Consider the following 12,712-nt stretch of genomic DNA (forward strand, 5'->3'; position numbering starts at 1 on the left):
CCACCGGACACCCAGCCCTTCACCAGAGGCCCAGCCCCTGGTCACTGCCCGTGAGTCATCCCCTCCCAGCGAGCGACTCCCTCCTCAGGGGACACCCGGAGGCCTGCACCAGGCCTGGGGATCACGGCTTTGGTGTCGGGGGCTGCAACTTTGGGAGGGAGGAAGGAGCTGGAGGGTCCGTGTGTGCCCATGTTTCCTCCCGTGGGGAGGCTGGGCCGGGGTCGGTGAGAATCTCTGGGGAGAGGGCCTTCCGGGCCAGGCACTGGCCTTGCATGTGGCCCAACCCGGTTCAATCCCCTGCACTGCCAAGAGTCACTCCTGAGCACAGAGCCAGGGGTGAGCCCTGAGCACTGAGCCGGGAGTCAGCCCTGAGCACAGTGCCTGGAGTCAGCCCTGAGCACAGAATTGGGAGTCATCCCTGAGCACTGAGTTGGGAGTCACCCCTGAGCATCACTGGGTGTGATCCCCACCCTCCACAATAAAAGCATGCAAATGGAAACCTGGCTTCACCACCTGTTAGACCAACGGCACCATCTCCTCGGAGCTTGACATCTGTCCACAGGTGCAGGGAGCCTCCAGTCAGGGTGTGTGTGTGTGTGTGTGTGTGTGTGTGTGTGTGTGTATGCACAGTGCTAGAGACCCTCAGGAGGCTGGGCTGATGTGGGGACGGCGGTTTGCAGGCTGAGGACACGGCTGTCAGCCCCTGGTTTGTTTGGGCCGTAGGGCTGCGGGGAATGGCCACCTTCAGGGGGACTTGGAGGAAGCGCTCTTGGCGTGTCCGAGCCTGGAAGCTTCGCAAGGCAGGCACAGACTGGGAGAGAGAGGGAGAAGGCCCCGGGGCAGTGACGAAGATGCCACCTATCATGAAAGCAGATCGTGGGACCTAGTCCATGCCACGTGCTGTGATTGGGGCAGAACAAGCCTTCGTGTTTTGTGCAGCAAATGAGAGGACCCAAGGGAAGGTCATCAGAAGGAATAAGGGGGTCTCCTTATTCCTACAGAAATGGGAAGGAGGGGGGAGGGAGGGAGGAAGGAAGGAGAGAGGGAGGGAGGAGAGAAGGAAGGAAGGAAGGAAGGGAGGAAGGAGAGAAGGAAGGAGGGAAAGAAGGAAGGAAGGAAGGAGGGAGGGAGGAAGGGAGGCAAACAACCTACAGCCCTTCACTGTGGGATTCTTCATCCTTGTTTGACCGCGGAATTCAGGCCACAAAACTCAGGCCACGGAATCAGGCTGCGGCTCTAGTGCTCCGCCGTGAGACATCGGCGCGCAGACACAAGTGCGTCTTGTCCCTAAGCGGATCGGGGCCGTGGCTTCCCGTGTGCACGGCGCAGTGACTCACAGACAAGTTGCGTTGAGCTCACGCTTTGCATGCAGGAGGCCCGGGTTTGAGCCCTGCAAGGGCCCCCCAAGCCCTGAGTTCCAGCAGCCCCTGATCAGCCCCAGGTGTGCCCCCCCCAACACCCCGCCCCCTGCAATATTTTAATTCGGTGACAGCGCGTGGAGTTTCCAGCCAAAGATCCAAAGGCTCCACTCTAGCCCTTCGGGAAGACCGTGATGACTTCCTCCAAGCTCGGACCGGTCCCAAACCGTCCAGCTCCTAGCGGACTATCCTCAGAGCTGTTTTGAATCGCACACGGCCAATCTATTCCTGTTCATCCTTTAAAGAACGGTCCCGGGGGCTGGAGAGATAGCACAGTGGGGAGGGCGTTTGCCTTGCACGCGGCCAACCCGGGTTCGATTCCCAGCATCCCCTAGGGTCCTCCGAGAACCGCCAGGAGTGATTCGTGAGTGCAGAGCCAGGAGTCAGCCCTGAGCATTGCCAGGTGGGACCCAAAAAGCAAAAAAAAAAAGAACGGTCCCTGCACATCTGCCCGAGCCCAGGTGCTATGTGCACCCACGTGGCAGAGCACATGTGGTACCCAACCAAGCACACATGTCGCCCGCATCTCCCCTCTTGAGATGGGAACTTTCCTGCTCTCCTGTCTAATGCTGGGGTGTGTGTAGGGGTCTCTCCACCCTCGGAGAAGCCCAGGTTCTCTCTTGAGACGTTCCTCCCCACTCTCTCCCACTCTCTCTCCCTACTTCCCTTCAAACACCTTCAAATAGTCTGTTTTACAATAATAATAATCACTGGATACCCCTTTACTCATCGATTTACTCGAGCGGGTGCCAGTAACGTCTCCATTCATCCCTGTTGTGTGCTAGCATAGCCCAATGGCATCTGCTCATTCTAGGAACATGCAGAGCCTCAAACTGATAATAATAATAATTTATTATAATAATCACGATCATGATCATGATTATTGTTGTTCATCAATTGCCTTGAGCAGGCACCAGTAATGTCTCCTTCATCCTAGCCCTGAGATTCTAAAAAGTGCCACATTCAAGGCTCTTTCAGGGTTAGGAGAATGAGACCCATCGTTGTTACTGGTATTTGGCATATTGAGTACGACACGGGAAGTTTGCCAGACTCTGCCGTGCGGGCAGGATACGTTTTGTAGCCTGCCAGTTTCTCCAAAGGAAAAATAAGATCATAAGATGTCATGCGGCCACAAATGTGGCCGTGCGCTTCCGGGAGCTGGGTTTTATAGTCTCTGCGTCTTGGCCGTTGATGGGACCAACCTGGCGCTGGCGGCAGCTGGTGGGTGTGACGCCTACCTACTGGAAGATGGAGGGTCTGGGTGGAGAAGGCCCAGTCCCAATCCGAGCAGGCTTGGAGACCTCAGCCCCAGGACCCGCATGCCTGGGTTCCTCTGCCAGTTCTTTCATGCATGAGGCCCGTCCGGATGTGTGGAGAGTGGTCCCAGCATGGACCATTATATTGTAATAATATAATAATAAGTAAAACAAATTAAAGAAGGATCCCAGACCAGAGTGATAGCACAGCGGGGTGGGCACCAGCCTGGCACAGGGCCAAGCCGGGTTGGATCCCCGGCATCCCCCAGCACCGCCAGGAATGATCCCCGATCACAGAGCCCAGAGCCAGCCCTGGCGTGGGGGCAGCCTGTGGGATTCAGGGTGGGTGGGCCCGGGCAAGGCCAGCTCCTTACCTGCTCTCCGCATCTCCAGCCCCTAGATAAGTATTTTTGGGAGCAGATCCCAGGGTGGCCCCCAAAGCTTTCTGAAGTGCAAGGGGTGATGAAGGGGACAGTCATGGGGGGGGAGGATCTGGTTTCCTATGAAAAGCTCCAAATTCCGAGATTGTGATCGGAGACTTTGGGATACTAGAGCTCTTCAGGACAAAGTTAATGTTAAGGTTCTTGTTTGTTGGGTTGGGGGGCGGGAAGGGACAGTGGGTGGGACTCAGCGGCCACTCCCAGCTCGGGGGCTCAGGGCTTGGGGGACTCCGGGGGCCTGTGTGGTTTTGGGGAGGGTACCTGGGGGCACCTCCAGCCTGCAAGGAAAGCCTTTGGCCAGGGCCCGGAGTTTTAGTGCTTTTTGTGCTAATTTAGCATTTCAGTCTGGGAAGAGAAGGTGCTTCCGGTTTTGAGAAAAAAAATAAAAAATCAGGTCTTCCTGGGGGCTGGAGCGATAGCACAGCGGGGAGGGCGTTTGCCTGGCACGCGCCCGACCTGGGTTCGATTCCCAGCATCCCATAGGGTCCCCCGAGCACCGCCAGGAGTAACCCCTGTGCAATGCCCGGGTGTGACCCAAAAAAGCAAAAAAAAAATCAGGTCTTCCTGGCGGAAGGGGTAGACAAAGGGGCACGAGGAGGTGCCCCCTGGAGACCCACAGCTTCGGGGAAACGGCCTGCAAGTCCTGGCCACCCTGCAACGGTCCTCCTGGTGCTGTCACGCAAGTAACCCCCAGACGCGGTCCAGCACGTGTTTACTCTGCTGGCACCTGTGTCCCAACGATGAACGCCAGGTCCAGGCCCTCTGCGTTTGGGATGGGGGACAGGGGTGGGGTCCTCCTCTGAGCAAATGTCACAGCGGAGCTGCCCCCCAACCCCCCAGGGGGTGCTGAGTCATAGCCGGGTCTGCGTTGGGATTTAGGTTCTGCTGCCATCAGGAAATGGGCGCCCTGGCTGGTGTTCACTGGAGCCTGTTGCTTCCTCCACGTCCCCCGAACTTTTTCCACATTCCCCTTAAAACACAGTGGTCGCTGGGGCTGCATCCACCCAACCACAGTGACTCTCTGGGGCCACATCCCCCCAGAACACAGTGGACCCCCCCAGGACCACATCCCCCCAACACAGTGACTCCCGGGGCTGCATTCCCCCACAACACAATGACCTCTGCCTGCCACATCCCGGAATACAAAAGAAGTGTTTTGTCTTCAGACACACAGCACTTGGTGGTGGCTCCCAGAAGGGGAAACCTTCTTTTTTTTTTCCACAACATTCCATGGAATAGCATCTCATTTCACCAGTATTGCCACAAGTGGTACCTGCTTCCACGAATTCAAGGCCGCACCCCTCCCATTCCGTGGTACTGCCTGAATCTCATGGAGGGAGGCAGTGTTTTTCTCCATGGGGGGGGGCGGGGAGTAGATGTATTTTTCTGTCCATTGGTAGCTTCACGGGTGAGCTCTGGAGTTTGTGACTGAGATTTGGTTGGTTTGGGGCCACACCCGGCGATGCTCAGGGCTGACTCCTGGCTCTGCGCTCAGGAATCACTCCTGGCAGTGCTCGGGGGACCCTATGGGATGCCGGGGATCGAACCCAGGTCATCCTCTATAGCTTTTTTTTGTTAGTTTCAGGGGCGACTCCTGAGGCTGGTCAGGGGGGTCCGAGGTGCTGGGGATCCAAGCCAGGGCTTCCCCCCTACGTTCCAGCCCTCCCAGCCCTGGCCAGCGACTCCTTCCCCGTGACTGAGGTTAATTATAACCTCACCAGTGCTCAGGCCGACGCGCTAGCTGTCTATAAGGTCAGTGGGAATGTGACCAGCGGCCAACACCGGTTAGTGCTTGAGATAAACTCACTTCAGCTCCCAGAACCAATTTTTCTGCAGCCAAACAGTGTAGACCTTGGGGAATAATTCCACACCCTCCTTGGGAAGGAATTTCTCTTTTTTTCTCCTTCTCAAAAGTAAAACACGAGACAACATCACGGAAATTCTATTTCCAGCCACCAAAGCTTAAAAAGGTAACCCCAAGATTTGATTTAATAGACTCATCATCGGGGGTGCGGGGCTCAGGGCATGCAGTTGGTGGGCGTGGATGGGAAAAAATGGTAATTATGGTTCTGTTGTGAATACACTTGTTTTTGGGTCCCACCCGGCGATGCTCAGGGCTGACTCCCGGCTCTGCACTCAGGAATCACTCCTGGCGGTGCTCGGGGGACCCTAGGGGAGGCTGGGGACCGAACCCGGGTCAGCCGCGTGTAAGGCCAACACCCTCCCCGCTGGGCTATGGCACTGGCACTGGTGCTGGTCTTTCTGTCCTGACTTGTGTCTTTGAGAGACGTCATAGAGCTCAACTCCAGCTCGGACAAAATGGGGTGCATTTATTTTAGGGCCCGCGAGGCAGCCCCAGACCCTTCATATTTTATAGTTTGGTTTCTCTCAACACACCTGTTACATGGAAAACGGTGTTTGGGGTGCAGGTGGTTTTTATCGATTTAGGTATTAGCTTGGGGGGGGCACACCTGGCAGTGCTCAGGGCTGACTCCTCGCTCGGTGCTCAGGGATCACACCTGGCAGGGATCAGGGAGCAAATTAGGATGAGGGGGATGGAACCAAGTCAGACCAGTGCCTGGGCGGTGCCCTCCCCGCCGGCCCATTTCTCTGGCTCTGGGACTGAACACTTGAGTGACTTTGCCCTTCCCTTGCTCTGCCGTGGTATTTGCCAAGGTGGAGAGAATCAATATTATGATAGAGATCCTATTGACAGATGGGAATATGTCCAACAAGGAAGAGGATCGGGGGTTGCTCTGTTTGCCGAGGGCTGGGGAGACACGAGCCCAGGGGAGGCTTAGGAAAGTTCTTCCCATGCGACGTTCACTTTTATTTGATTGATTGCTTTTGGGGTCACACCCGGCGATGCTCAGGGCTGACTCTGGCTCTGCACTCAGGGATCACTCCTGGCGGTGCTCAGGAGACCCTATGGGATGCCGGGGATCGAACCCGGGTTGCCAGGTGCCAGGCAAACGCCCTCCCCACTGAGCTATCCCTCTGACCCCTGGTTTTGTGGGGTTTTTTGTTTGTTTTTTGCTTTTTGGGTCCCACCCGGCGATGCTCAGGGCTGACTCCCGGCTCTGCACTCAGGGGTCACTCCTGGTGGTGCTCGGGGGACCCTAGGGGATGCCGGGGATCGAACCTGGATTGGCCACGTGCCAGGCAGACGCCCTCCCTGCTGTGCTATTGCTCCGACCCCCTAAATTTTCTCTTTTTTGTCTTTGCTTTTTTGGGTCCCACCCGGCGATGCTCAGGGCTGACCCCTGGCTCTCCACTGAGGAATCACTCCTGGCGGTGCTCAGAGGACCCTAGGGGATGCTGGGGATCGAACCCAGGTCGGCTACGTGCAAGGCCAGCACCCTCCCCCCTGTGCTATCGCTCTGGCCCCCTTCCCTCTTTATTATTATTATTATTTGGCCTTTTGGGTCCCACCTGGCGACGTTCAGGGCTGACTCCCGGCTCTGCACTCAGGAATCACTCCTGGCGGTGCTCGGGGGACCCTAAGGGATGCCGGGGATCGAACCCGGGTCAGCCGTGTGTCAGGCCAACGCCCTCCCTGCTGGACAACTGCTCCATCCCCCAAAGCCCTTTATGGGGGGGAGGGGCTTATGCTCAGCTGGTACCTTAGTGCATTTCCAGGCACTTGCTCTAAATCTAATGGGCTCTTTGGTTGGGGGGAGGGGCGGGGAGGGTCAGCCCAGCCATGAACATAAAGAAAGACAGAGCATGCTGAGGGGAGCAGGGCTGAGGGGGAGTGTGGGATGGCCCACTGGTTAGAGCCCAGCCACAACAAACCCTCCAGCCTCAAGGGAAACTGCAAATACAAAAGATAGTGTGGGCTCTTCTCCTGCCAGTTTTCCCTCGTTTGTCTGCAGCGTCAGAGGCTCTTACTGGAAATCCCACGCAGGGAAGTCCCTCCAGAGGGCCGAAATCCCAAGGTGACGGGCGCGGCAGCTAGGAAACAGCCGGGCTCGGCAACACGGCGCCTTGCAGTTACTTGGGGGAATGAGGGGGAGAAAGAGCGAGATACGTTCCTTCCATGGTCGGATGGGAGCCTGCACCCAGAAACCACTTGGGTGTGTTTATGAGTCGAAAGTCTTTCTCGAACCCCCTCCACTGGCTGCGTGGCTGCCGCCTCGGGCAGCTGGGTTTGTGATTCCCTCCATAGAATGTTCTAGAACTGTGGGCTGGAGCAATAGCACAGAGGGTAGGGTGTTTGCCTTGCACGCGGCCGACCCGGGTTCGATCCCCGGCATCCCCTAGGGTCCCCCGAGCACCGCCAGGAGTGATCCCTGAGTGCAGAGCCAGGAGTAACTTCTGGGCATCGCTAGGTGTGACCCAAAAAGAATGTTCTAGAACTGTGCAATTCAAGGTGGCAGACACCAGGCATGCATGCCTGGCTAGTGAGCCTTTGAAAGATGGTTAGTTTCGGGGGGGCAGAGTAATAGTTCAACATAGAGGGTAAACGTTTGCCTGGCTGGGTTCGATCCCCGGCATCCCCTAGGGTCCCCCAAGCACCACCAGGAGTGATTCCTGAGTGCAGAGCCGGGAGTCAGCCCTGAGCATCGCCAGGTGGGACCCAGAAAACAATCAATCAGTCAATCAATCAATAAAGAGTGATGAACCAGGGACCTGGGCAATAGCACAGCAGGTAGGGCATTGGCCTTGCACACGGCCGACCCGGGTTCGATCCCTGCATCCCATAGGGTCCCCCGAGCACCGCCAGGAGTGATTCCTGAGTGCAGAGCCGGGAGTTAGCCCTGAGCATCGCTGGGTGGGACTCAAAAAGAAAAAAGAAAGCAGTAATATTATGAGTGTGCTATTAATATATTGTAGTAATAAAATACTGTGTCCAAAGACTTCAGTATATTATCAGTATAATAGGAAAATTACATTATGTCCCTAGAAAATATTAGGTTTTTTTTAATGACTTTGGGGGCCAGAGAGAAAGCACAGTGGGTAGGGTGCTCGCCTTCTACGTGGCCGACCCGGGTTCGATCCCCGGCATCCCATAGGGTCCCCCGAGCACCACCAGGAGTGATCCCTGAGCGCAGAGCCGGGAGTCAGCCCTGAGCATCGCCGGGTGGGACCCAAAAGGCAAAAATAAACAAATCAATGAAAGTTTTTCTCCTCAACACTTGGTGACTTTCCCCTCCTCTCTGCTCACTGTGCCCATCTGAGATCTCTTTTTTGGGGGGCGTGTAACTGATTCTTCACTTACTGGGACGGGAAAACAGACTGAGGCCCTGTCGCCAGCCTCCGTGACATTGGGGTGGGAAGGGAGAGAGAACCGGAACGAACTGACGGTGCTGCAACACAGCCGAAGGCCAGAGACTCCTCAGTCCCTCTGTTCCCGGTTCCGGCCTCTCGTGTGACTGCATGTGACCCTTAGTTTGCTCTGTTCTCCCCATGGCCGCCAAGAACAACACACAGGTATTATTGACTCAGTGACTTCAGAAGGCTGTCAAAGGGAATCCGGGATGGAACCCTGCATATCCGTAAAAACAAGCAAAAAAAAAATTGTCCAGGGACTGGAGCGATAGCACAGCGGGGGAGTGCGTTGGCCTGCCACGCGGCCGACCAGGGTTCGATCCCCAGCATCCCATAGGGTCCCCGGAGCACTGCCAAGAGTGATTCCTGAGTGCATGAGCCAGGAGTCAGCCCTGAGCATCGTCCGGTGGGACCCAATCAGAAAGAAAGAAAGAAAGAAAGAAAGAAAGAAAGAAAGAGAGAGAGAGAGAAGGAAAAAGAAAGGAAGGAAGGAAGGGAAAAAAAGAAAATGAGCTGGAGCAATAGCACAGCGGGGAGGGCGTCTGCCTGGCACGCGGCCGACCCGGGTTTGATCCCCGGCATCCCATTGGGTCCCCCAAGCACCGCCAGGAGTGATCCCTGAGTGCAGAGCCGGGAGTCAGCCCTGAGCATCGCCGGGTGGGACCCCAAAAAGCAAAAGAAAACAAGGAAAAAATTCAGGGGTGGAGCAATGATCTAAGGGGTCCCTAAGATATTTCGGGGTGCGGGGAAGGAAAGGAAGGGAGAGTTGGGGAGACAGACAAGGGCAGAGGAAGAGTCTGGGAGCCGGGGAAGGGCTGGCTGGGAGCAGAAAGGAAGCCAGGCTGATGGGATTTGAGGCGTTCGAGGCATTTGTGAGCACAGGTCAGACCAACTTCTCTGGTGGGGGGCTTCACCTGAGCACAGGGCTGTGAGGGTTTGGGGAGGGTCTGCATCATCTGCATGTAGTTTGATGTCTACATCAGGTCGGACACTGGTGCAGGGACAGCCCCGTCTGGAGGATGCCAGCCCAGAAACCAGTGCAAAGGCAGCAGAAAAAAGGAAAAAAAAGGAACAAAAAAAACCCCAAAACTAGCCTTGATGTGCAAAGGAGACGCCAGGGGTAGGCTGCACCTTGCCAGCTGGTTCCCGGTGGTCTGTCTGCAGCGGGGCACGGGCCCGGCGAGGTGCCAAGCCTGCAGGCAGCGAGCTCAGAGCGTCACGGAGGCCGGGGAGGCCACCCCCAGCCCCCAGGGCCACGCAAGGACGACCACGTGTCGCCTCCCCACTGGCCAGCGCCCGGCCCTCGGCGCCCTCCCGTGCACGCGCCCCCCCACGCCCCTTCCCCCACCCGGGGGGCGCGGCGGGGCTGCAGGGCGGCCAGGCTGGGTGCACAGGGCGTGGACAGGACCCGGCTGGCCACCTCCCTCCCCCAGGCGTCTGGTCCACGTGTGCAAAAGTGGAGGCGGGGGGGGTCTCACCTGGGGGTCGCTTAGCTAGCTCCCTGCGGGAGGGGGTCGAGGGAGGCACCGACACTGACACTAAGGGGTGGGGGTGGCTGTGAGTCCGGCCCCGAGGGCCTGGGGGTGGACCCCCCCGGGCAGGGACCCGCGCGGAAGGCGCCCAGGACCCGCTGAGAGCGGCGCGAGCGCGAAGACTACAAGTCCCAGCATGCAGTGCGCCGGGCCGGCGCTCCGCGGGCGGCGCCGGGCGGCCGCGGTGCACGCCGGGACTCGTAGTCCCCGGGCCTGCGGAGGCCGGCCCCGGCACGCGCCCCGTCCCCCCGGCCACGTCGCCCGGCCGCCGGCCAATGGCGAGCGAGCGGAAGCGGCGGCGGGACGCGCCATTGGCCGGCCGGCCGGAAGGGGCGGGGCGGTCTCCCGGGCGACGACGGCGGAAGTGGGGCGGCGCGCGGAGGGCGGCGGCGGCGGCGGCGGTTCGGCTCGCGCCCGGCACCGACCCGGCCCGGCCCGACCCGACCCGGAGATGTGTCCCCGCGGCCGGGCGTGAGCGTCGGGCATGAGCGCGCCCCGCGGGGCCCCGCGGCCCTGGCGCCTGCTGGCCGCGCTCTGCCTGCTGGCCGGGGCGGCGCCCATGGGCCGCGAGGAGCGGCGGCGGCTCGGGTGAGCGACCCCGACCCCTGACCCCCGACCCCCCGACCCCCGACCCCGCCCGGAGCCCGCCCGGGAGCGCGCCGGGACGCCGCGGTCCTGCCTCCCCGCGCCCCCGTCCCCGGCAGGGACCCCCGCGACCCCCGACCCCGCGACCCCTGACCCTGCGCGGGACCCCTTGCGACGACCCCGCGGTCCTGCCGCTCGGCGACGGCGACGGCGACCCCCGATTCGACCCGCGATCCCGACCCCGCGGGGACCCCGCGACCCCGTGACCCCCCACCCCCGTACGAGATCCCCTTCGAGATCCCCTGGACCCCCAGCGACCCCGCACGGGACCCCCGCGCGGGACACCCCAGGCTGCAGGCGGGCAGGGCAGGGGTCGGGCACGGGACCCCCAGGCTGCAAATTGGCAGGGGTAGGGGTCATGCAAGGGACCCTCGGGCTGAAAGCTGGCAGGGGTAGAGGTCATGCACGGGACCCCCAGGCTGCAGGCGGGCAGGGCAGGGGTCCTGCCGGGACCCCCAGGGTGCAAGCTGGCAGGGGCTGGGGTCATGCACGGGACCTCTGGACTAAAAGCTGGCAGGGGTAGGGGTCGGGCACGGGACTCCCAGGCTCCAAGTTGGCAGGGGTAGGGGTCGGGCATGGGACCCCCAGGCTAAAAGCTGGCAGGGGTAGGGGTCGTGCACGGGACCCCCAGGCTGCAGGTGGGCAGGGCAGGGGTCCTACGGGGACCCCCAGGTTGCAAGCTGGCAGGGGTAGGGGTCGTGCATGGGACCCTCGGGCTGAAAGCTGGCAGGGGTAGCGGTCATGCACGGGACCCCCAGGCTGCAGGCGGGCAGGGCAGGGGTCCTGCCGGGACCCCCAGGGTGCAAGCTGGCAGGGGTAGGGGTCATGCACGGGACCTCTGGACTAAAAGCTGGCAGGGGTAGGGGTCGTGCACGGGACCCCCAGGCTGCAGGCGGGCAGGGCAGGGGTCCTACCGGGACCCCCAGGTTGCAAGCTGGCAGGGGTAGGGGTCGTGCATGGGACCCCCGGGCTAAAAGCTGGCAGGGGTAGGGGTCATGCAGGGACCCCGGGCACTGTCTGGGTGGACATCAGGGTGGCCCCCAGGGATTTTCCCCCCGGGCCCAGGCCGGGTCCTCCTCGGGGGTGGTGCAGGAAGGGGTGGGAGGCCGGTGGAGAAACCCAGCAAGGATGGAGAGAGAAAAAGAAATCGAGTTTCTTTTTATTGCTTTTTGGGTCCCACCCGGCAGTGCTCAGGGATCACTCCTGGCGGTGCTTGGGGGCCCCTAGGGGATGCTGGGGATCGAACCTGGGTCGGCTGGTGTGTGTGTGTGTGTGTGTGTGTGTGTGTGTGTGTGTGTGTGTCTTTTTGGGTCCCACCCGGCAATGCTCAGGGATCACTCCCGGCTCCGCACTCAGGAATCACTCCTGGCGGTGCTCGGGGGACCCTAGGGGATGCCCGGGATCGAACCCGGGTCTGCCCTGTGCCAGGCCAACGTCCTCCCCGTGGTGCTCTCACTCCAGCCCCTAGACTCGGAGGAAGATTTCCGCGTGTCGGCCCCGAGCAGGGTCCGGGGCTGTGGGCCAGACAGTGGCCGCCGCCGGCCCTGGCGCCTGCGGGAACCAGACCTCTGACTCACGGCCTTCACCTGCGCCTCTGACTTTCCCAAGCCCAAATAATGACTTATGATTAAGAAAATAATAAGGCGGGACACGCCCGGCCCTTCCCCCTCCCTCCCTCCCTCCCTCCCAGGCCCGACGCGATAAGGGGCCGTGGCGAATGGGGCAGCAGCTGCTCCAGCCACAGGGGACGCGCCCGCCCGCCCGCCTGCTGGCGCGGGGACGTGGTGACATGGTGTCACGGTCGGAGGAGATCCTGGTCACGCGCCTCCTGCTCTCTAAATCACAGCAGGAGCTGGAGCCAGAGCACGGTCGAGAGGGCCCAGGATCCATCCCCTTAAGGCTCTGCTTAGGGACACCCCTGCCCGAGCACAGAGCCAGGAGTGAGCCCTGAGCCCTGAGCACAGAGCCGGGAGTCAGCCCTGAACACAGAGCCAGGAGTGAGCCCCGAGCACAGAGCTGGGAGTCAGCCCCATGCACAGAGCCAGGAGCTAGTCCCGAGCACAGAGCCGGGAGTCAGCCCTGAGCACTGAGCCAGGAGTGATTCCTGAGCATAGAGCCAGGAGTCAGCCCTGAGCACAGAGCCCAGTGGG

General features: G+C 60.3%; 1 protein-coding gene across 2 annotated transcripts in view; it reads left to right on the plus strand.

The window, feature by feature from the left end:
• The first annotated feature begins 10,281 nt into the window (after positions 1 to 10,281).
• Positions 10,282 to 12,712, plus strand: part of EDEM3 (ER degradation enhancing alpha-mannosidase like protein 3) — a 32,420-nt gene continuing 29,989 nt past the window's right edge. For both annotated transcript variants that reach the window (XM_056109595.1, XM_056109596.1), the window contains exon 1: positions 10,282 to 10,505. In XM_056109595.1, coding sequence (XP_055965570.1) covers positions 10,402 to 10,505 — 104 coding nt within the window. In that variant the 5' untranslated portion in view covers positions 10,282 to 10,401. The remainder of the gene's footprint in view (positions 10,506 to 12,712) is intronic.

Source organism: Sorex fumeus, unplaced genomic scaffold (genome assembly GCF_029834395.1).
Source record: "Sorex fumeus unplaced genomic scaffold, SorFum_2.1 ptg000317l, whole genome shotgun sequence".
NCBI classification, from domain to species: Eukaryota; Metazoa; Chordata; class Mammalia; order Eulipotyphla; family Soricidae; genus Sorex; species Sorex fumeus.